Raw genomic sequence first — 22,931 nt, 5'->3', positions numbered from 1 at the left:
TTTTTAAATGTGCTATATAAATAAAGTGGATTGGATTGGATTGGATTGGATGTAATGTGAAATGGTATACAATTGTCTGATGTATTATGTTGTAAGTATGTTCATGTTCGAAATAAACTAAAGAAAGAAAGAAACTAAAGAAAGTATTGATAGATTGACTGAGCTTATAATGCAATTTTACCAAGGGATAAAGAAACAGCACAAAGCACAAATCAGTCATATTAGATCGTGCATCAAGTCCAATACCGTAATGACATAAAATAGATATTTTTAATTTCGCCAGAGTACCTGGTTGGTTTCACATCTTGTTCAACCACTTACCAGAGGGAACAAGATACCTCTTTTTTCAAAAATCATCATCAAAGAGCTGGAAGAAAGGGTAAAGTGCTACGACCCGGATTCGAACAAGCGTTTCAGCGGCCACAACACAAAGTACTAACGACTACACAATTACAGCTGTTAACTAATCCCTAAAATAAAAATTTAAAAAATGCATGTTCCAGTTACTAGATATTTATTTTAAATGCAAAAAAAACCTCCTTAAGAAATGGCACTGAATTTTGTTTCAGTTCAACTAACGAAAACCAACAAGCTAGCCAGGAGTTGAACGTAGAATCTGCTGATTCTTAGTCAGACGCGTCATCCATTGCGCCACTAGCCCTACATAAAAAATAGTATTACGGTAGTACAGCTTGTATATTGTACACATCTTACGCCAAAGGAACACACAGTTTACATTAGGCTTACTACCAAAACAGGGCTTTACTGACTGCTTATGTTGGACTTTAAAATCTAGTGACCTTCTATTTGTTGCAGCCTGGGCCTTCACGAGCTCTACTTGTTGCAGCTAACCTCCACTAAAAATTGAAGCAAAATGCTTCTGGCAAAATTCTGGGGAGCATCCAAGTTGAATCTCTGTCTGGACTGGAGCCTGCAATGCCTCAGACTAGAAGTCTCTCCAGAGAGTGCTGAGCACGGCGGAAAAGGTTATCAGGACTCCTCTTCCTCCTGTCCAGGAGATCGCAAAAGGCCGCTGCCTGACCAGGGCTCAGAAAATCTGCAAAGACTCCTCCCACCCCCATCAAGGACTGTTTTCACTGCTGATCTCTAGGAAGAGGTTCCGCAGCCTCCGTAGCAGAACCTCCAGGTTCTATAACAGCTTCTTACCTCAGGCCGTAAGACTCTTGAACGCATTATAATTAAATTATCCCCACAACTCCCCCCAAAATGGATTAACTTGCTGGAATAAAAAAGACAATATAACATACATCCATAAACCTGGATGCATATGAAAAAGTGCAATGTATTTATCTGTACAGTAATCTATTTATTTATATCTGCACCTTATTGATTTTTTTTTTATCCTTCACTACCAAGAGCTAATGCAACGGAATTCCGTTCTTATTTGTACTGTAAAGTTCAAATTTGAATGACAATAAAAAGGAAGTCTAGGTCTAATCCAACTCAGAGTTGGCAACTTCGGGAGAGGAGCTTCTTTTTCGATCAAAACGTTCTTTGTTGATGACGATGTAAAACTGGCCTAACTGTCAAAAATGAGCTTTGGACTCAAGCAATTGGCGAGCTTGAGCTTTGACAGTTCCCAGCTTGTCACTGAACATGCTGACTAATTCACCTTCACCTGAGATTGACAATATTGCTGTTCTCTCAGATGTTGGGCAAATCAGCATTAATAAGGGCCTGGGTAGCTCAGTTGGGAGAGCATCAGACTTTTTAACTGAGGGTCCAGGGTTCAAGTCCCAGTTCAGGCAACTGATGCTAGCCTCCTTACACTTCTCCAAATACACCCCTTTGCCACACTGCAAGAGTCATTGTAACCTTTATTTCAACTGTATTTATATTTTTCAACAGCGATTGTTTTTTCTTTATTTCATTTGAAAAACTGAAATCCAAAAACATCCCACACATCCACTTAAGCTCTGGTGGGAGAGCGTTAAAATGTGATCATCTGAAGGTTTAACCTCAATACCTTAAACATAAATTGTTAGACAGTGTATCTGTATGAAAGTTGTGGTTAATCTTTTGCTGTAGGTGTGTTGGATGCACCCTCACATCACACTGAGCCCAGCTTTATTACTCCCAGTTTCAAGTTATACAGTCCAAGAAATACCCCTAAGGCTACAAATTTGTGTTTGAAACAGCCCGATGTAAGGGTCAGTTAAAGACCAAACATTGGCTTAAGGAACGATACACTGCTAAACGACGTAATGGTTGTCCAAATTGAAAATGGAGGAAAGGTTTGTAACAACTATTGATAGGATTCCACCAGCAAGGCTGGCAGGTCTGGGAGACCATCTCAATATTGTAAGAGCCACAGAAGGCTTATTAGTAATAAGAATTGATTGAGAAGCTCACAGAGTTGTGCTGAAACCCGGGGTCGAATCAGGGACCTTCAGATCTTCAGTCTGACGCTCTCCCAACTGAGCTATTTCAGCTATGCAAATTGATTTTGGGTTCACATATCCAAATGTAACCAAGGTTTGCCCTATTGGTGACTTTTGAGGGTTGGAAGGAGGCCTTTCCAAGGGTTCTCAAAGCCTAGTCTAAAGAATGTCTTGCACTCCATGACAGAGAATTTCGGGGTTTCTAAAAAATGTACCAAAATGCTTCTGAAGAATGTTTTACTATCAAGATTTTTATGATTATTGCAAACATTCGGCAGATTTTTCAGAAATTTTCAAAAGTTCTTAGGGGGCTAATAATTAAGTCTCCAGGTGTAATAGAACTATGCTTAAAAAAAGGCAGTTTAAAGGGTAAAGTGCCATGACCCGGGTTTGAACCGGGGTTGCTGCGGCCACAACATAGAGTACTAACCACTATACGATCACGGCTGTACCTACCCTCTCTGATTGATAATGTGTTTGCTCCCCTGATGTCTAATGTTAAACGATCTATTAAAGCGACATTCTGTTTGAACGACATCATGGAACTGAATCTCATTCAGTTTGCTAATACCTAATGTTATGGCAACATTTCTGTCTCATCGAACAAATAAAGTCAATGGACGTCGTCCTTCATCCAGGTCATTGTATTCTCAGGTCATGAAATGGATTTAAAACTGGATTGTTCAGTTTGTCCTAGATGACGTTTCGCTTCTTATACAAGCAGGCTTCATGCTGGCATGGCTTGTCAGTCATTAAAGTGGCCTACATGTTTTTCTAGACCTCTCCCTTCATTCCATATATTCATACAGCTGTTGTGGTGGTGTTAACATACAAGTCATTGTCCAAGAGTCTCTTTAAAACCTGAGTTACATGGACTTGGTGAGTGTCACTGTCAGGTGAATAAATCAATATATCCCCAAGATAGATATTCACAAAATGGTCCAGGAAGTCTCTTAGAACTTCATTGCTAATGGCTTGGAACACGGCGGGAACTTTGGTGAGTCCAAGGGCATGACCCTGTATTCATAGTGGCCGCTGTGTGTGTTGAATCCGGTCTTCCACTCATCTCCCTCTCTAATTCAAACCAGATGGAAAGCGTTGCGTAGATCCAGTTTGGTGAATATTTTGACCAGTTGGAGTTGGTCGAAGACATAAGACATGAGGAGAAGAGGGTAACGGTTCTTGATGGTAATGTCATTCAGTGGGCTGTAATTAATGCAGGGTTTTAACGACCCGTCTTTCTTCTTCACAAAGAAGTACCTTTCTCCTGCTGACGATGATGACGGGCGAATCAAGCCAGCTTTTTGTGATGCAGATATGTAATCGTTCATGGCAGCCCTTTCTGGACCAGAGACGGAGTACAGACGCCCCTTGGGAATAGTGGTACCGAGAAGCAGGTCGATGGCACAGTCGTAGGATTGGTGGGGCGGAAGTAGCAGGGCTTTTGTCTTGCTGAAGACTTGTCGCAGGTGGTGATAACAAGAAGGAACAGACTTCAGGTCCGGAAATGTAGAGTCTGTGGCAGGATTGGCAGAAAAAGGATTCATTTCCTTGACACGTTTTCCCTGGACAGTAGAAAAATCACAGTTCCTGGTGCCTTTCCTTCCCCATTCACTGATCTTCCCTGTTTTCCAGTTAACCCAAGGATTATGCTGGTACAGCCATGGATGCCCTAAGATCAGCGAAAGGGAGGGTTAAGTAATTAAGTACGGACAAATCTTTTCCTGATGGCAGTCAATGTTCATTTGGACCGGTTAACTGATGTGTGAGATAGTGAAAAGCTCCTTACCGTTGAAAGACCTCGCCCTAATGGTTTTAGCTAGCGGTTCTGACTTGAGTCCTAGTTTCTTAGCTAAACCCCAGTCCATCAGACTCTCGTCTTCCCCAGAGTCTATTAAACTCTAGATCTGTGGCCGTGAGATGCGTTATCGTGACCTTAGTGAGAGTGCGTGGCATCTGAGGTACCGCCGGAACGTGACTCGCCACCTGGGATCCCTTGGTTGGACATGAAATGACACAGTAAAAACATCTCCCCTCCATCAGCTACTTGCGTCGCTCCTCTGGGGTCAGTCGGGCTCTCTTTAGCTGCATGGGATCCTCCTTCAGGTCAGTGCGGAGGTGAGGACATAGCTCCGGGTGTGAACGCTGAGTGGTCGCCCCGCTAGGTGCGAAAGGATGGGTGGTTCTTCCTGCCGTAGCCGGTCCTCCTCCTCGCTGTCGTTTGAGCTGGGCTAGTCGGTTGTCCATCCGGATGGCGAGTGCGATGAGGGCATCTAGGTTGTCTGGTAGGTTGGGGATGGTGTGGCGAAGTTGGTAGAGTGGCCTTGCCAGCAATCTGAGGGATACTGGTTCAATCCCAACCTTCTACCATCCTAGTCATGTCCATTGTGTCCTTGGGCAAGACACTTCACCCTTGCTCCTGATGGGTCCTGGTGAGCGCCTTGTATAGCAGCTCCTACTGTCAGTGTGTGAGTGAATGGGCGAATGTGGAAATACAATCAAAGCGCTGTGAGCTCCTTAAAAAGGGGTAGAAAAGCGCTAGACAAGTGCAACCCATTTATCATTTACCATTTTGGTCCAAGGGAGCAAGGAGGTCCTGATTGGAAGCTCCGAGTCCCTTCAGAAAGACTTCATAGAGGGCCCTGTCTCCCCACCCGCTTTCTGCGGCTAGCATGCGGATGCGGGTGGTGTAGTCGCATACAGAGCCGCTACCCTGCTTTAAATTGCTTAGCTCTTGTGCCTTCTCTGCTGGAGGACACCGGGTCAAAAGTTTTAGTTAAAGCAGCTTGAAAGTCTGTGAATGAGTGGCAGAGTGAAGAGTTCCGCCCCCACTCGGCAGAAGCCCAAAATCTGTACTTGATACACTAGAGTAACAAAAGATACAGTGGTTGGTTAATTGATTGATTGATTGATTGTTCAACCTTGAGCAGTGACCACAGTATCCCCTCTGAAAATTGTGATGCGTGGACCCGGATATACTGCACAGTCCTACAGATATTATAATACTTAACTACCGTTTATTGCATTCCTCGAAATTAGGATGCATAACAAGTTTTCAAAAAGGAAAAATTGTTTACTAGAGTCAGTGACTAAAATTCTGTATTGCGGGTTAATTTGAAACCAAGAATATATGTAAAAGATAAGATGGGATTTGAACCTTTTCTTACTGACACATTTGTCAACATTTAATCTTGTTAAGTCCACAGTGTCGGTACCTCTACTGTTGGAAGTTCAGTTCCTCAAAAGAAACAAACACCTCTCCTTTGGGGTGCATTAGTTCTATTTGACAAGGACAAATTATTTTCGTCTCAGAAAACAGACAAGTTTCTCACCAGGAAAACATCCATCCATCCATTTTCTACTGCTTGTCTGTAAGCGATGGCATTTAACTCTACGTCTCTATAAAGCTAGGGAGCATATACAATTAGCAGAGTGGCGCAGCAGAAGAGTGCTGCCCCCATAATCCCGAGGTTGATAGATCGAATCTATCTATCTCGAGTGTTTAAGGTAAAAGGAATCTGCGAGGTTCCACATAGAGTGTTCGTTTTCACGTCATGATAAGAACACCCATTGTGCAGACTTCACGCCGAAGAACAGTTAAACAATTTTCCTGTTGCCTTTTTTGAAAATGTCAATGTTAATGCTTTGCATCCAATGAGCATAAACATGAGATGGGAAATAAATTATAAATTGAATGCTCCCAGACAGGGTAGACAGTCCGGGAATTGAACCCGGGCCACAGCAGTGAGAGCGCCAAATCCTATCCACTGGACCACCACGGAGATGACAACTATCCCAGGGAGATGACAATTAACCCAGACACTTGCCCTCTGCCTGCCTTTTTGACGGATGCACGAAGCCCCCACACCATGTCAGTTGTACAAAGTCAGAAATGTGTTTTGCAAAAGTCTTTGAGAGGGAACTTTTGTGTCTTAGGAAACTCCTGCAGGAATATGGACTTGGACTTGGAAAAAGTATACAATTCTAACAAGAGCAAACAGACGTTCCTTTCTCATGTCCTCTTTTGACTCCTTGGTGTAGTCTGTGTTGAGGTTGAGGTTGTTATTTCCACACAATGTCACCAGACAGGCCATCTCCCTCCTGCAAGTCGCTCCGTGCCGACCAGCGATACGTCACTGCGGTGTGATCCGAATACAGGAACAAATAAAAGTGGCCTGAATGTCTACGGTAGGGGTGCAGATTTTCAGAAGACAGTTTGACAAAAACATACATATCCACCTTACAACCATACCAAGTCAATGAAACAAAACTGTCCTTTGCTATATTAAATAATTGATGTTGAAGATGAATACATTTTTGCATTTTTGTTTCTAGCACAGATGCCATGGACCTTTCTGAATCCACATCCCTTTTGGAAAATCTACCTTTTTCACTATCCCGGGGCTTCGTCCTTATAACTGTGTGGGAAAGTCAGACCAACCCTTCACTTATTTTATGTTGTATTTGGACTGCTGCACACATCCTCACCCCGGGTTGTGTTCTTTTTGATCACATTCCTAACGTAAAGAACTCTCAAGCTAATGTTTTGGCCTGATTTCCACAAGTTTTCCAGAGCATTCCAAATGATGACCAAGCTAGATCTAATTGCTTAGGTCAGGAAAGAAACAAGGTGGTTACCAGAACAGAAATGGCTGTGGTGGGATTTGAACCCACGCCTCCTGAAAGACTGGAGCCTAAATCCTGCGCCTTAGACCACTCGGCCACACAACCGCCATAAATGTGCTTTAGATGATCAATTTATCGGCATTACGAGACGGCAAACGTATGACATTGCATCACTTTGGTTGTGGCGTGGCAGGGATAGGCTTGGATCGTTTGCTTGTCCTTTAGAAAACACTAGGAAATACAGTCCTCGTTAGTATAGTGGACAGTATCTCCGCCTGTCACGCGGAAGACCAGGGTTCGATTCCCTGACGGGGAGGTGATTTTGGTTCCTCTTATTTTCATTAGTAAAAATCTTCTTTAACCTTGAGCTGTGACCACAGTATCCCTCTCTGAAAAATGTATCAATCAATCAATCAATGTTTATTTATATAGCCCTAAATCACAGGTGTCTCAAAGGCCTGCACAAGCCCCACCGACATCCGCGGTACAGAGCCCACATACGGGTAAGGAGAAACTCACCCCAGTGGGATGTCGGTGACAGTGACTATAAGAAACCTTGGAGAGGACCGCATATGTGGGCAACCACCCCCACCCCCTCCACCCTCCCCAGGGGAGACCAAAAGCAATGGATGTCGAGCGGGTCTAACATGATATTATGAAATTCCAGTCCATAGTGGATCCAACATAACAGTGAGAGTCCAGTCCATAGTGGATCCAATATAGTAGCGAGAGTCCTGTAATGTTGTATTGCTTGGACCCAAATATACTGCACAGTCCTACAGTTTACTACAGTTTTTTGCATTCCTCGAAATTAGGATGCATAACAAAATATCAAAAAGGGAAAATTGTCTATTGGAGTTAGTGACTCAAATTCAGTGTTGCGGATAAATGGTCCCTAGTGTGTGAATGTGAGTGTGAATGTTGTCTGTCTATCTGTGTTGGACCTGCGATGAGGTGGCGATTTGTCCAGGGTGTACCCTGCCTTATGCCCGATTGTAGCTGAGATAGGGAATAAGCATTAGAAAATGGATGGATGGATGGGATTAATTTGAAACCAAGAATGTAAGTAAAAGATTAGAAGGGATTTGAACCTTTTCTTACTGACAAGTTTGTCAACATTTAATTTTTAAGTCCACAGTGTCGGTACCTCAACTGTTGGAAGTCCAGTTCTGCGGAAGAAACAAACTTCTCTACTTTGGGGTGCATTAGTACTATTTGACAGGGACAAATTATTTTCGTTTCAGAAAACAGACATGTTTCTCAGCAGGGAAACATCCATCCATCCATTTTCTACTGCTTGTCCCTAAGCGATGGTATGTTAATCTATGCCGCCATAAAGCTAGGAAGCATATACAGTTAGCAGAGTGGCGCAGCAGAAGCATGCTGGGCCCATAACCCAGAGGTCGATAGATAGAAGCTATTCTCTGCTATCTTGAGTGTTTTATGTGAAAGGTATTTGCTAGGTTCCACTTACACTCTTGGTTTTAATGTGACCTCATTTTCAACCTCATCATCATTGTCATCATCATTTTGAGAATACATAAAACTGTCAACATTGTCAATAAAACCATCAAAATTCAACATGTTTGCTTTGTACCATGTATCATGTTTACTATACTCATCATCTGGCAACAGAGACAACAAAGTTTGGTGCGCTTTTCTGGTCGCATGATATAAATCCATAAACCTGCTCAATTCCTCCTTTAGCTCATGTGAACGTGTTTCGTCATTTCACACGACAATGACCCCCTCTTTCAGCATTGAAAGAATTTGCAACTTTAATTTTCTTTCCCCCTGCAAACAATTTTGTGACCTAGAGCCTTGGGTGTCATTTTTACCAAACGTTTTTTCCCTTCAACCCCTCAACCCCTTGTCCATCATTGTCACGTTGAGCCACACTGTCCTCCTGTGGCTGTTTATGTTCGTCAGTGCAGGTGTGTGCTCCCTCCTCCTCCATTTGGAAAAGTCAACCCACGCGCAAGTCAAGTCAAATAGTCACCAATGCATTGGATTTGTCAATATTTGTGTGCACACATTTTAACAATGGCAATTTTTGTATTATTGTTGCTTCCCTATAAACAACTCGAGTTCCAGTGAGGCAGTTTTTGACTTAATGTAGCGGTAAAGTCCTGGACTATTACTGCTACTGGTTGCCGAATATAAATGAAGCAAGTTCGGACGTTTGCAGCAAGCTAATAATTGATGTCCAGAATTGTGACTAGTGATGGGTCCGGCAACACCAATGCATGCGTCGAGCTCATAGAGCAAAACCCTGTGTCGGTGCGCGTACCGCTCTTAGAAAGTCACGTGACCGATCATGAGCTGTTTCGGTCACGTGACCGATACGCGAACTGTGTCGCACTGGCACCCGTGCGCCACCCTGTGTTTATAAGGAAGTGCATTTGTCAACGAGATGCTGCTGCCAACAGAATCGCCGCACTTCTGTCGTTGGTCATTCGTCATTTATCGTCGTCGGAGATCATTTCCACCGTGTGGGAATATTTTGATCATATATCGGAAAAAAAGGTATTTGTGTTCATTTCCTTGTCGTTTCATCCTGTTCTTTCAAACTTTCCAGCATTGTCCCACCCACACACACATCCTATTGGTTACATTAAAAAGCAGCAACAAACAATCTCTTCGATAGCTCAGTTGGTAGAGTGGAGGACTGTAGTTGTCCATGCTGAGTTCCTTAGGGCACTTGTTCAAACCCATTACCTTTTTTTCATGAATTGATTAACGTGGACCCCGATTCATACACGTTGAAAAACTTATTTGGGTGTTACCATTTAGTGGTCAATTGTACGGAATATGTACTGTACTGTGCAATCTAATAATAAAAGTTTCAATCAATAAATCAATCAACAGTGCGTATTCAGAGCGCATGTAAAAAAAAAAAAAAAATTCCCAGTCCACAAGCATCCTCATTCACAACAAGTTCTCTTAGATTTTCATGTTATGATACATGTGCATACCATTTAGTGGTCAATTGTACAGAATATGTACTGAACTGTGCAATCTACTAATACAAGTTTCAATCAATCAATCATGTTCACCTTATTTATTGACTGTATCTAAAAAAGATAAAAATATATTTTTATTTAAATGAAGATATGAAATAATCCTAAATAAAATACAATGATTTGGTTTATATTATTGTACATACTAGGTCATAAAACTGGTGGAGGACTTTGTCACATGGTGTGGAAAGAACCACCTCCAGCTTAATGTGACGAAGACCAAGGAGCTGGTTGTTGACTTGGGAAGGAGAAGGAGTAGTCCGGCGACCCCCTGTTTCCATCAGGGGGGTCGATGGTAGAGGATTATAAATACCTCGGAGTACACATGGACAACAAGCTGAATGGGTCAAAACACGCTGAGGCCCTCTACAAGACGGGACAGAGCCTCCTCTACATCCTCAGGAGGCTAGGATCCTTCAACGTCTGGACAAGGATGTTGAAGATGTTCTATGAGTCGGTGGTGGCGGGCGCCTTCTTGTACGCCGTGGTTTGCTGGGGCAGCGGGCTGAGAGTGAGGGACGCAAACAGACTGGACAAGTTGGTAGAAAAGGCCAGTAACGTGGTGGGATTGGAGCTGGACTCTCTGGCGGTGGTGTCAGACAGGAGAAGTGTAGCAAAACTCCTAGCCATTATGGACAACACCTCCCACCCATCACACTCGGACCTTGCGGAGAGAATGAGCACGTTCAGTGGAAGGCTCAGACTCCCAAAATGTAACACGGAACGACACAGGAGGTCCTTCATACCGACCGCCATCAGACTGTATAATGCATATGTTCCTTCTTGACTGCACTTAAATGTAGAATATATTTATACTATTCATATATTATATATATAATATATGTTACATATTATATATTATTATTATTGTCCATTGTGAGCAAACTGTGGTGCTGAATTTCCCCCAGGGATCAATAAAGTACTTTCTATTTTAGTCTATTCTATTCTAAAATCGGTGTCAGTTGAGTCGGTCAATAGGCTGCCTGTAAGGATTTTTAATGTCCAGCAGATGTCAGTATTTAGTGAAACAGTATTGACAGAGTATCAATACAGTTTTGCAATGTGTCGAAACGATACATGAAGCCTCATCAACCCATCACTAATTGTGATAATGTTTAACAAAAATATTTATTATGACAAAGTCACGTTATAAAACTCACTTTGGAACAAAAACGGAAAATACACGGGAGCAAAAAAATACTAGCCTGGCACAGTCAAAAACTGTTGCGCCTCCACTCAGCAACACCTGAGCATCCCAGCTCCTCCCTAAGTAGACTGGCACTTGGACTTGAGCCAAGCCCTTTAGTGACGTCATGAATTTGACGGACAAAAAGAGTATACGTCTCCAACAACTGTCATCTAGTGTATTGGACTTGCAACTGTAAATAAACGTTCTTGTAAATGATAATATGATAATAATTAAACAAGATGTAACAAAAGGACAACAGTTAATATTACAGTATCATTTTAAATGTTGCAATAAAAATTGTGATTTATTATCACAAATAATATTATTACCTCACACAAAAGCACCAAAAAAGGGGGAACGTTGAGAACAGGTACCGATTTTGGGGTACCAGAATCTGTGCCGTATCGGTTGAAAAGTGAACGGTACCCATCCCTACCAGCAAGTGTTGTTGTACTGGAAACTAATTTACATTTAGTCCATCCATCATCTTCCGCTTATCCGAGGTCGGGTCGCGGGGGCAACAGCCTAAGCAGGGAAACCCAGACTTCCCTCTCCCCAGCCACTTCGTCTAGCTCTTCCCGGGGGATCCCGAGGCGTTCCCAGGCCAGCCGGGAGACATAGTCTTCCCAACGTGTCCTGGGTCTTCCCCGTGGCCTCCTACCGGTTGGACGTGCCCTAAACACCTCCCTAGGGAGGCGTTCGGGTGGCATCCTGACCAGATGCCCGAACCACCTCATCTGGCTCCTCTCGATGTGAAGGAGCAGCGGCTTTACTTTGAGTTCCTCCCGGATGGCAGAGCTTCTCACCCTATCTCTAAGGGAGAGCCCCGCCACACGGCGGAGGAAACTCATTTCGGCCGCTTGTACCCGTGATCTTATCCTTTCGGTCATGACCCAAAGCTCATGACCATAGGTGAGGATGGGAACGTAGATCGACCGGTAAATTGAGAGCTTTGCCTTCCGGCTCAGCTCCTTCTTCACCACAACGGATCGGTACAACGTCCGCATTACTGAAGACGCCGCACCGATCCGCCTGTCGATCTCACGATCCACTCTTCCCTCACTCGTGAACAAGACTCCTAGGTACTTGAACTCCTCCACTTGGGGCAGGGTCTCCTCCCCAACCCGGAGATGGCACGCCACCCTTTTCCGGGCGAGAACCATGGACTCGGACTTGGAGGTGCTGATTCTCATTCCGGTCGCTTCACACTCGGATGCGAACCGATCCAGAGAGAGCTGAAGATCCCGGTCAGATGAAGCCATCAGGACCACATCATCTGCAAAAAGCAGAGACCTAATCCTGCGGTTACCAAACCGGAACCCCTCAACGCCTTGACTGCGCCTAGAAATTCTGTCCATAAAAGTTAGGAACAGAATCGGTGACAAAGGACAGCCTTGGCGGAGTCCAACCCTCACTGGAAATGTGTTCGACTTACTGCCGGCAATGCGGACCAAGCTCTGGCACTGATCGTACAGGGAACGGACCGCCACAATAAGACAGTCCGATACCCCATACTCTCTGAGCACTCCCCACAGGACTTCCCGAGGGACACGGTCGAATGCCTTCTCCAAGTCCACAAAGCACATGTAGACTGGTTGGGCAAACTCCCATGCACCCTCAAGAACCCTGCCGAGAGTATAGAGCTGGTCCACAGTTCCACGACCAGGACGAAAACCACACTGTTCCTCCTGAATCCGAGGTTCGACTATCCGACGTAGCCTCCTCTCCAGTACACCTGAATAAACCTTACCGGGAAGGCTGAGGAGTGTGATCCCACGATAGTTGGAACACACCCTCCGGTCCCCCTTCTTAAAGAGAGGAACCACCACCCCGGTCTGCCAATCCAGAGGTAACGCCCCCGATGTCCACGCGATGCTGCAAAGTCTTGTCAACCAAGACAGCCCCACAGCATCCAGAGCCTTAAGGAACTCCGGGCGGATCTCGTCCACCCTGGGGCCTTGCCACCGAGGAGCTTTTTAACTACCTCAGCGACCTCAGCCCCAGAAATAGGAGAGTCCACCACAGATTCCCCAGGCACTGCTTCCTCATAGGAAGACGTGTTGGTGGGATTGAGGAGGTCTTCGAAGTATTCCTTCCACCTATCCACAACATCCGCAGTTGAGGTCAGCAGAACACCATCCGCACCATACACGGTGTTGATAGTGCACTGCTTCCCCTTCCTGAGGCGTCGGACGGTGGTCCAGAATCGCTTCGAAGCCGTCCGGAAGTCGTTTTCCATGGCTTCCCCGAACTCCTCCCATGTCCGAGTTTTTGCCTCCGCGACCGCTGAAGCTGCACACCGCTTGGCCTGTCGGTACCTGTCCACTGCCTCCGGAGTCCTATGAGCCAAAAGGAACCGATAGGACTCCTTCTTCAGCTTGACGGCATCCCTCACCGCTGGTGTCCACCAAGGGGTTTTAGGATTGCCGCCCCGACAGGCACCAACTACCTTGCGGCCACAGCTCCGATCTGCCGTCTCGACAATAGGGGCGGCAGATATATATATATATATATATATATATATATATATATATATATATATATATATATATATATATATATATATATATATATATACATATATATATATATATATATATATATATATATATATGTATATATATATATATATATATATATATATACATATATATATATATATATATATATATATATATATATATATATATATATATATATATATATATATATATATATATATACGTTCAAAATATTCTAATTACAGCATTTTACGTTTTTCAATTATTTACTATTTCTTCTCTACTGTATTTTCGGTGAAACAAAAACAAAAATGTCATAACTCGAAAGCTTCCATTCTTCCCAACACAAAGGAGTTCATTTGATAAAAAAAAGACGCAATTAACAACTAAAATGGATTTGATTGCATACTAATGCACGTACTTGACGGAAAAAAGTAATACTATATGTAGAAGCATATTAAACAGATTGTTACACAAACAACAATGTCACACATGTTATATGTGCTGATGTTGTTAGAGAGTCAAAATTAAGGCCTGGAAAGTTAATTTCAAATCCTGCAGTTTCATTTGCTGCTGCTGTTCTCACCAGCACACTTGTGTTTCTCACACTGGTACTTATAAGAGAACCTTTCACCACACACACTGCAACTCAATACTTTCTCTCCTGGGTGTGTTCTCATGTCTACTACAAGGTTTGATCGTTCACAAAAGCTTTTGTTGCAGATTGGACAGGAATGTGATTTTTCACCAGTATGTGTTCTCTTCTGTCTTTTCAAACTCTGACTTTCTATAAAACTATTACCACAGATTGAACAAGAAAAAGGTTTTCCACCAGTGTGTGCTCTCATGTGTACTTTCAAATGTTCCTTCCTTGTAAGAGATAAGCCACGGATTGAACAAGAACAACGTTTTTCACCAGTGTGTGTTCTCTCGTGTCTTATCAAATTCTGAATATCTGTAAAACCTTTACCACATGTTGAACAGGAAAAAGGTTTTTCACCAGTGTGTGTTCTCATGTGTACTTTAAAATTGCAACTTTCGACAAAACCTTTACTACAGATCAAACATATAAAAGATTTTTCTCCAGTGTGTGTACTCATGTGTTTTTTCAAACTCTGACTTTGTGTAAAACCTTTACTACATATTGAACAGACAAAAGGTTTTTCACCAGTGTGTATTCTCATATGTGATTTCAAATTTTGATGTTGTCCAAAACCTTTGTCACATTTTGAGCAGATAAAATGTTTTTCTCCAGTGTGTGTTCTCATGTGTACTTTCAGATGACAATGGTATTTAAAAGTCTTGTCACAGTGAGAACACTTGAAGTGAGTGTTGTCAGTGTGACATGTCTTATCATCTTTAGAGTCTTCATCATCAGTGTCAGGAGAGTGTGACGTTGTGTCCTCACTATCTGATAGTGGAGCTAAGAGCTTGTCTGCTTGTGATCCTCCACAGTGGTCTCCATCAGCTTCTGTTGTCATGTCATGTCTGTTGTGTTGCATTGAGTGGCTATTTGGAGGCTCCGCCTCTCTTTTCTCCGCACTTTCACCTTTGACCTCATCGTCTTCACTCATCACAGGGACACCAGTCTCCTCTTCCTTTTTAATGCTAGGGGTCAACGGGTTCTCTTGCTCCTTAAAGTGAGGGGTCCATGGGTCCTCCTCTCCATTCTTGATGTGTAAGATAAGTGGGTCCTTCACTTGCCCTTTAATGTGAAGGGTCAGTTTATCATTATGGGTCTGTGGCTTCTCTTCTTCCTCTTTGTCGGAGGGCTGTGCCTCCTCTCCTCCCTCTTTAATGTGTTGGGAATGTGGTACCTCTTCGTCCTCATGTATGTTGGGGGACTGTGGTTCCTCCTTCTGCTAATGAGGTAGAGGTTCTTCTTCGACATCTGCGGGACAGGAGAAGACAAACATTCTTTAGAAAAGTCCAGCTTTGCTCATTCACATGAGACATTGTCCTGCACCAATATATGATCTCACAATCTCATCAGTTTCCCCTCAGAGCTGTCAGTGAACTTCCAAATGACACATGAAGTAAGCCTTCAGGGGAATGCCTTCCCAGGCCAACGTCCAATCCACCTTATTCATACAAAAATATCCTAAAACTCATTCCTGCAATCCTTAATGGGAGACACCATACGTGAAAGTGCGCTGTTCTCCCTCTGAATAAGTCATACACACACAGGAAATAATGTACCACATGCCGGCCTTCACACAGTAGTACTAGTGATGAGCTCCCCCTGCTGGTGGACAATAATTACAGTGATTTTCACATTCATCTTTAGAGACATGTCTGTTCTAAATAAGCTTGAGCACAGTCAACATGTTGGCCAAAAAAGAGGACATCTGTTTTGCTTTCATGTAGATAGTGTCACCGCAGTTAACTGGGACAAAGTAATCAGACTACTAACTACTCCATCAAAAAGATAACTTGTTTACCTACTCAGTGGCCTAGTGGTTAGAGTGTCCGCCCTGAGATCGGTAGGTCGTCAGTTCAAACCCCGGCCGAGTCATACCAAAGCATTAAGGGTTGGAATTGGGGGTAAAATCACCAAAAATGATTCCCGGGCGCGGCACCGCTGCTGCCCACTACTCCCCTCACCTCCCAGGGTGTGATCAAGGGTGATGGGTCAAATGCAGAGAATAATTTCACCACATCTAGTATGTGTGTGACAATCATTGGTACTTTAACTTTTAACTGTACTTTAACTTTATCAATAATAGTAATAATGGATTACATTAAATTAGTGCGTTTCTAGACACTCAATTTGCGTTAGAATGAGAACCGAGAAGGCATCATTCATGCAATCCACACATTCAATGTGGTAAGCTACATTGATATATAATGATAATAATAATAATAATAACTAGATGAAGCAATTCCTGAAGGAATTGTGTGTGAATGCTCCAATGCTGAAGTTGAACTGAAATGCTGGCAGAATGTAGTATGAATGTAAGAATAGTTTGAATGTTGGAACGGTTTGTATATTGAAGAATTAGAATTTCCGGGAAAACCGGAATTTGGTTTGGAACTTGGGGAAGTGTTAGTTTGAATGTCCAGGATGAGTGGAATGTGTTGATGTTGGAATGGTTTGAATAGGTTGAAAAATGTGGGAATTGTGCAACTTGGAAAAATGTCCCATTCATTTCAATGGGAACTTCCTGGAAATTTGGGAATTTTCTGAAAACCAGGATTTCAAAAAATATATATTAATAGCATGAGTGAATTGTTTGAATCCGTCAAGAGATGGTGAAGTAGTAAAAGTTGTTAAATTGAAAAATGGTATTACGGAACTGTTAGAGCCAAATACACTTTCTGTCTGTCAAATTGATGACGTCACTAAAGGGGTTGGCTCCAAGGCCAAGTGCCAGTCTATTTAGGGAGGAGTCAGGATCTTGCTCATGTGTTGCTGAGTAGAGGCGCAACAGTTTTTGATTGTGCCAGGCTAGTATTTGTTTGCTCCCGTGTATTTTCCATTTTTGTACAAAGTGTGTTATATGAATGTGACTTTATGATGTTAAATATATTTTTGTTAAACATGGACACAATTTTGGACATCAATTATTAGCCGGCTGCACACGTCTGAACTAGCTTCATTTATATTCGGCAACCAGGAGCCGTAATAGTATAGGACTTTACCGCTACATTTAAGTCAAAAACTGCCTCACCTAAAGGCGAGTTGTTTATTGGGAAGCAACAAGCTGCGAGGCTTGTTTTGGAAGAGGATCGCCCTGCCGCTGTCAGTGTTTGATTGGCAGCCGGCGGCGGAAGAAACATATCGGCGAAGTGGCGGACACATTCCTGCAATCTGTTGAGGTAGTGTTTATATGCGTGAAAGCAGACTCCAGAGACTTCATGTAAACTTCACACAGCTTCCTTTACTCGTTCTTCTTCCTCCCCTTAATCCCCACAATACACTCAACAGCGCCCCCTCTGGACGCTATGTGATATTGTACTGAACATCTGTACATCCCCCCCTTTTAGCTTGTAAACCTCTTTTCTTTATTTAAAACATAGAACTGTTTCAAAATGAAATAATTCCAAAATGATAGTTGCTTCTATCGTATTCACCAGGTATTAATAACTGAGCATATTCAAGTCCCATTCAATAACATTAATACCCAACATAACACACATGTTTTTAGGAACAACAAACAAGACCAGGGAAAACTCTCTGGTCAATTAGCATGTTCATAAATCCAGTCTATCTGGAGGACGGGAAACTCTTCCCGACCTGGTCACTGTTTCACCTGCATCTGTCTGCCTTTGGACAGTCCCTGACTCATCCGGGCAGGATAAACCTCTTTCTGGGAGCACTGTCAGGTGAGCCCTGTTTCGTCTTAAGCTCCCTTGGTCTGTTTCCACATTGTACGACCTTGGTGTTGAAGCCGGTCCCTGGACAGTAGCTGTTGTCTGCGCTGTTTTAATCCACACTCTCTGTCCTGGAACCAGAACTGGTAAGTCCTTAGTCCTGTGTCTCAGGTTGAATGACTCACTATGCTTCTCTTTTAGTTCTTTGTCTTTTTTCCTGAAAGCTCTGAGGTTTGGCCAGGCTGGTTTCAATGCTTGAGGAGTGGTAGGAACTGTTGATCTTATCCTCCTCCCCATCAACAACTGCGCTGGGCTGAGCCCGTGAGCCAGTGGTGTAGCTCTGTAAGCCAAAAGAGCTTTCTGAGGGTCTGGACTTTTGTTGAGCAGCTGTTTGACCGTACGGACAGCTCTCTCTGCTTCTCCGTTGCTCTGGGGATAGCGAGGGCTGATGGTCGTGTGGTTGAAACCATAGTCCTGGGCAAAAGTGGCAAAGTCTGTGGAAGAAAACTGTGGCCCGTTGTCAGTCACCAAGATTTCAGGCAATCCAAATCTTGCAAAGATTACCTTGAGTCGCTCCACAGTTGTAGATGTTGTCAGGGTCGGGAGGTTTGCTACTTCAATGTATCGGGAGTAGTAGTCCACCACCACGATATAATGTCCATTCTTCCACTGAAAGATATCAGCCGGCACATTTTCCCATGGTCGTGCTGGTAGGGGCGTGGTCATTAACGGTTCTGTCTTTGTCTGTGAATATTGGCAACAGATTTCACACCTTTCCACCATCTCTTTAATCTGTCTTGTTATCCCTGGCCACCATAGGGATCCTTATGCCCTTGCCACACACTTAGTCACGCCCTGATGGCCTTCATGCAACCTTTCCATCATTTCCTGTTGCATGCATGCAGGGATCAGAATCCTTGTTCCCTTAAGAAGCAAGCCCTCTGCCATGTTGATATCGTTCCTCTCCGACCAGAATGGCAGAAGATGCTCAGGAACGCTTCTCCTGTGAGAGGGCCAGCCTTTTTCCGTCAATGTTTTCAGCTGCCTGCAAACACTGTCTGTGCTCTGAACTTCTTTGATGCACGCTAGCTTACTATGAGTGGCAGGGAGATAGTGTAGAATGTGATCAATGTATGCACCGCATATTTTCTGCAAGCTACTATTGGCCTCTCTGGCCTCCATTCCCAGGGGAGCTCTTGAGAGAGTGTCAGCAGTGACGAGTTGTTTTCCTGGGACATGTATGATTTTGTAGTTGAACCTCAACAGTCTTAGCCTAAATCTAAGAATTCTTGGAGGAAGATCATCCAAAGACCAAGAGCCAAGCAGCGATATTAAAGGTTTGTGATCGGTTCTCACTGTGAATTCCAAGCCTAGCAGATATGAGCTGAGTCGCTCACAGGCCCATGTTGCCGCTAGTGCTTCTTTTTCTATTTGCGCGTACTGGATCTCTGTGGGCGTCAGGCTCCGTGATATGTACACAACAGGTCTCCATCTACCATATGTCTGCTGCTGCAGGAGGACCGCCCCAAGTCCATATGACGACGCATCTGCCGATACTAATGTTTCTTTCTTAGGACTGTATTGTGCCAGGACTGGAGGAGAACTCAGCTCTTTTTTAATTTTTTCAAAGGCTGTTTTCTGTTGTGCGTCCCAGGTCCATGTGCTGTCACTTTTTAACAGGTCACGTAGGGGTTTCGTGAGAGCTGGTAGACTAGGTGAGAACTTGCCAACATAATTCACCATTCCCATGAATGCTGATTTTGTCTGGATCAGCCTCGATTCCTGATGCGCTTATGTTGTGTCCAAGGAATTTCACTTTTTCTACTGAAAATTCACATTTTTCATTGAGGGTGAGGCCCACTTTTTCACACCTTTTCAGTACTTCCTGCAGCCTCTTTTTTGTCTTTTCCATAGACTAAGATGTCATCTGCATGGCACAGAGCGCCCTTTGCTCCTGCGATTATTTGTGAGATTCTCAGCTGAAAATGCTCAGGCGCGGAAGAAATGCCGAAGGAGAGCCTCTGAAAGCAATATCTTCCGAAGGGGGTAATACAAGTTGTTAAAGGCTGTGATTCTTCATGTAGAGGAACTTGCCAGAAACCAGATGTTGCATCTAATTTCGAAAATACTCTTGCCCCCTCAAGCTGTGCCAGTGTCTCATCAACTGCAGGCAGTATGTGTCTCTCTCTGCACACGCTGTCGTTAAGTCGGGTGAGGTCCACACAAATACGAGGTTTCTTATTTGGCTTGGGGACCACTACCATCCCCGCACACCATTCAGTTGCCTCCTCAATTTTTCTTATGACCCCCATTGCTTCCATCCTGGCTAACTCTTCTTTAACTTGTTCTTTCATAGGTAATGGAACTCTGCGCGGGGCCGAGAGAGCATAAGGAACTGCTTCATTCTTCAGTTTTATCTGGTAACTTCCTTGTAGCTTTCCAAGCCCTAAAAAAACTTTTGGGAACATAGCTCTGTATTTATGACTCGCTTCTTGTTTCTCTTCCTGTACTGAAGCTACCTGTTGAACCAGGTTCAGCTTTATTAAAGCAGGAAGTGCCATTAGTGGCACCACCAAGTTTGTCACCACATATACATCCTGCCTTATTTCTCTTTTTTCTGTTTTAATGTGTGCTTTCATGATGCCCAAAACCTTCAATGGACAGTTATCTGGACCTTTAATCTTCTTAAGTGGTGTCTTCAGCCTGCCATCACGTGCTCTCAAGTACATAGCAGATGGAATAGCTGTAACTGAGGCTCCTGAGTCCAGTTTAAATGTTACCTTATTTCCATTGAGGCTGATTTATTTTAACCATTGCTCTTCAATTCCTTCTGTGTTAACTGTCCCCATGAAAGCTATGTCTTCTTCTGTGTTACTGTCCCCTATAGCTTCCACTCTTTGAGACTGCAGCGAAATGTCCCTTTTTTTTGCATTTTCGACACTCGGCCTCTTTGGCTGGGCACAGTTTCCAGGGGTGTTGTGGCGCTTTGCCGCACCTTGTACATTTCTCATTATAGTATGTCTTGTTTACAGTGCTTGGCTTGAACGTAGACTGCTCTGGTCTGCGTGGGGGAGCTTGTCTATATTGTGCTTTCCCTCTGTGTTTATGGCATCCACATTAGCACCTTTAATTTCTGTGTGTCCCCCTCGTAGCAGTTGCTGTTGTTTCTTTATTTCTTCCTGCTGTCTGACCTGGGTTATTGTTTTTGCCAGCGTCAGTTCTGGGTCTAACTGAAGTCTCTCTGACAGCCTGGAGTCTCTTATCCCGACCACTATGCGGTCTCTTATCATTTCCTCCTTTAAAGCACGAAATTTGCAGTGTTCTGCCAGTTTATGCACATCTGTGATAAAGTTCTCTGCAGACTCACATTGTTGTTGCTGTCTTCTATTAAACTTTGCACGCTCATAAATGACATTGTGCTTACCCACAAAATGTTCATCAAATGCTTTTGTCACCTCAGCATAGACTGTCTTCTGTTGGTCGCTTAGTGGTAACGTAGTGAGAATGTCATCACTCTTTTCACCCATCACATACAGTAGAGAGTTGACCTGATAGCCGTCCTCTTTTCCGCTCAATCCTGAAGCCATCCTGAACCTCTTGAACCGTCTCAACCATTGCGGCCACGAGCTGGGCTCCTCGAAGTTGAAGCTGCCAGGAGGCGCGATGGAGAATATTTGATCCGTCATCTCCCGTCCTTATCCGGGCTCCGATGCGGATCCACTGCTCTCCGTAGTCTAGCGTAGCTTAGCTTGCCGCCGGCTAGGTAAACAATGACGACCTCAGCTGGACTATTTCAGCCACACTTCTCCCAACTACACTTACTTTTTACCCACAGTAGTTTCGCCTACTTCTGACACCATGTTGTGGTAGTGTTTATATGCGTGAAAGCAGACTCCAGAGACTTCATGTAAACTTCACACAGCTTCCTTTACTCGTTCTTCTTCCTCCCCTTAATCCCCACAATACACTCAACGGCGCCCCCTCTGGACGCTATGTGATATTGTACTGAACATCTGTACACAATCAAGCTCTGCATCGACAGCTCCGAGTCCAACTGGAGAGCAAAAGGGTCGCTCATCGGGGACAACAACAGCAGCAGCAGCAGCAGCAGCGTGGAGGAGGACGCGGAGCAGCGTTGAGTGTGGTATGTTTAAGCGGCGCGCCCACTTAAAAAAAAAAAAAAAAAATGGCCATTGTTAAATTGTGTGCACACAAATATTAAAAAATCCAATTTATTGGTGACTATTTGACTTGACTTGCGCGCGGGTTGATAAACTTTGACTTTTCCAAATGGAGGAGGAGGGAGCACACGCATGCGCTGATGAACATAAACAGCCACAAGGGGACACTGTGGATGAACGTGACAATGTTGGACAAGGGGTTGAAGGGAAAAAACGTGTGGTAAAAATGACACCCAAAGCTCTAGGTCACAAAATGGAAAGTTTGCACGGGGAAAGAAAATCAAAGTTGCAAAGACTCTCAATACTAAAAGAGGGGGTCATTGCTGTGATAAATGACGAAACACGTTCACATGAGCTAAAGGAGGAATTGAGCAGGTTTACGGATTTATATCATGAAATTAGAAAAGTGCACATAACTTTGTTGTCTCTGTTGCCAGAATATGAGAGTACTAAACACGAGACATGGTACAAAGCAAAAATGTTGAATTTTGATGGTTTTATTGAAAAGGTTGACAGGTTGATGTGTTTTAAAAATGATGACAATGATAATGATGATGATGATGATGATAATGATGATGAGGTTGAAAATGAGGGTTCCGCTGTTGATGTTTTTTTAAAATGAAAGTGTACAACCCCATGACAGCATTTCAAATGTTCCATCTATTGTTTTATCAAAGCCCATTGAATCCACAGTCTCA

General features: G+C 43.6%; 2 protein-coding genes and 4 non-coding genes across 6 annotated transcripts in view; 2 read left to right on the top strand and 4 right to left on the bottom strand.

The window, feature by feature from the left end:
- Positions 1-22,931, bottom strand: part of LOC133544920 (oocyte zinc finger protein XlCOF7.1-like) — an 88,523-nt gene that overhangs the window by 9,781 nt on the left and 55,811 nt on the right. The window lies entirely within an intron of this gene.
- Positions 1,697-1,769, top strand: trnak-uuu (transfer RNA lysine (anticodon UUU)). Its single transcript has one exon. It is a non-coding gene; the product is annotated as a tRNA-Lys (tRNA).
- On the bottom strand, positions 2,381-2,453 carry trnaf-gaa (transfer RNA phenylalanine (anticodon GAA)). Its single transcript has one exon. It is a non-coding gene; the product is annotated as a tRNA-Phe (tRNA).
- Positions 7,052-7,133, bottom strand: trnal-uag (transfer RNA leucine (anticodon UAG)). The gene has a single exon. It is a non-coding gene; the product is annotated as a tRNA-Leu (tRNA).
- Positions 7,273-7,344, top strand: trnad-guc (transfer RNA aspartic acid (anticodon GUC)). The gene has a single exon. It is a non-coding gene; the product is annotated as a tRNA-Asp (tRNA).
- Positions 14,200-15,968, bottom strand: LOC133545190 (gastrula zinc finger protein XlCGF8.2DB-like). The gene is made up of 2 exons (XM_061890565.1): positions 15,721-15,968; positions 14,200-15,629 (listed from the first exon to the last, which is right to left on the bottom strand). Exon 2 carries the CDS (start codon positions 15,310-15,312, stop codon positions 14,302-14,304), a length of 1,011 nt encoding a protein of 336 aa, XP_061746549.1. The 5' UTR covers positions 15,313-15,629; positions 15,721-15,968; the 3' UTR covers positions 14,200-14,301.

The sequence above is a fragment of the Nerophis ophidion genome, linkage group LG28, assembly GCF_033978795.1.
Source record: "Nerophis ophidion isolate RoL-2023_Sa linkage group LG28, RoL_Noph_v1.0, whole genome shotgun sequence".
Taxonomy (NCBI): domain Eukaryota; kingdom Metazoa; phylum Chordata; class Actinopteri; order Syngnathiformes; family Syngnathidae; genus Nerophis; species Nerophis ophidion.
The sequence above is the reverse complement of the archived record's forward strand: the minus strand, read 5'-3'. Positions and strand labels throughout refer to the sequence as shown.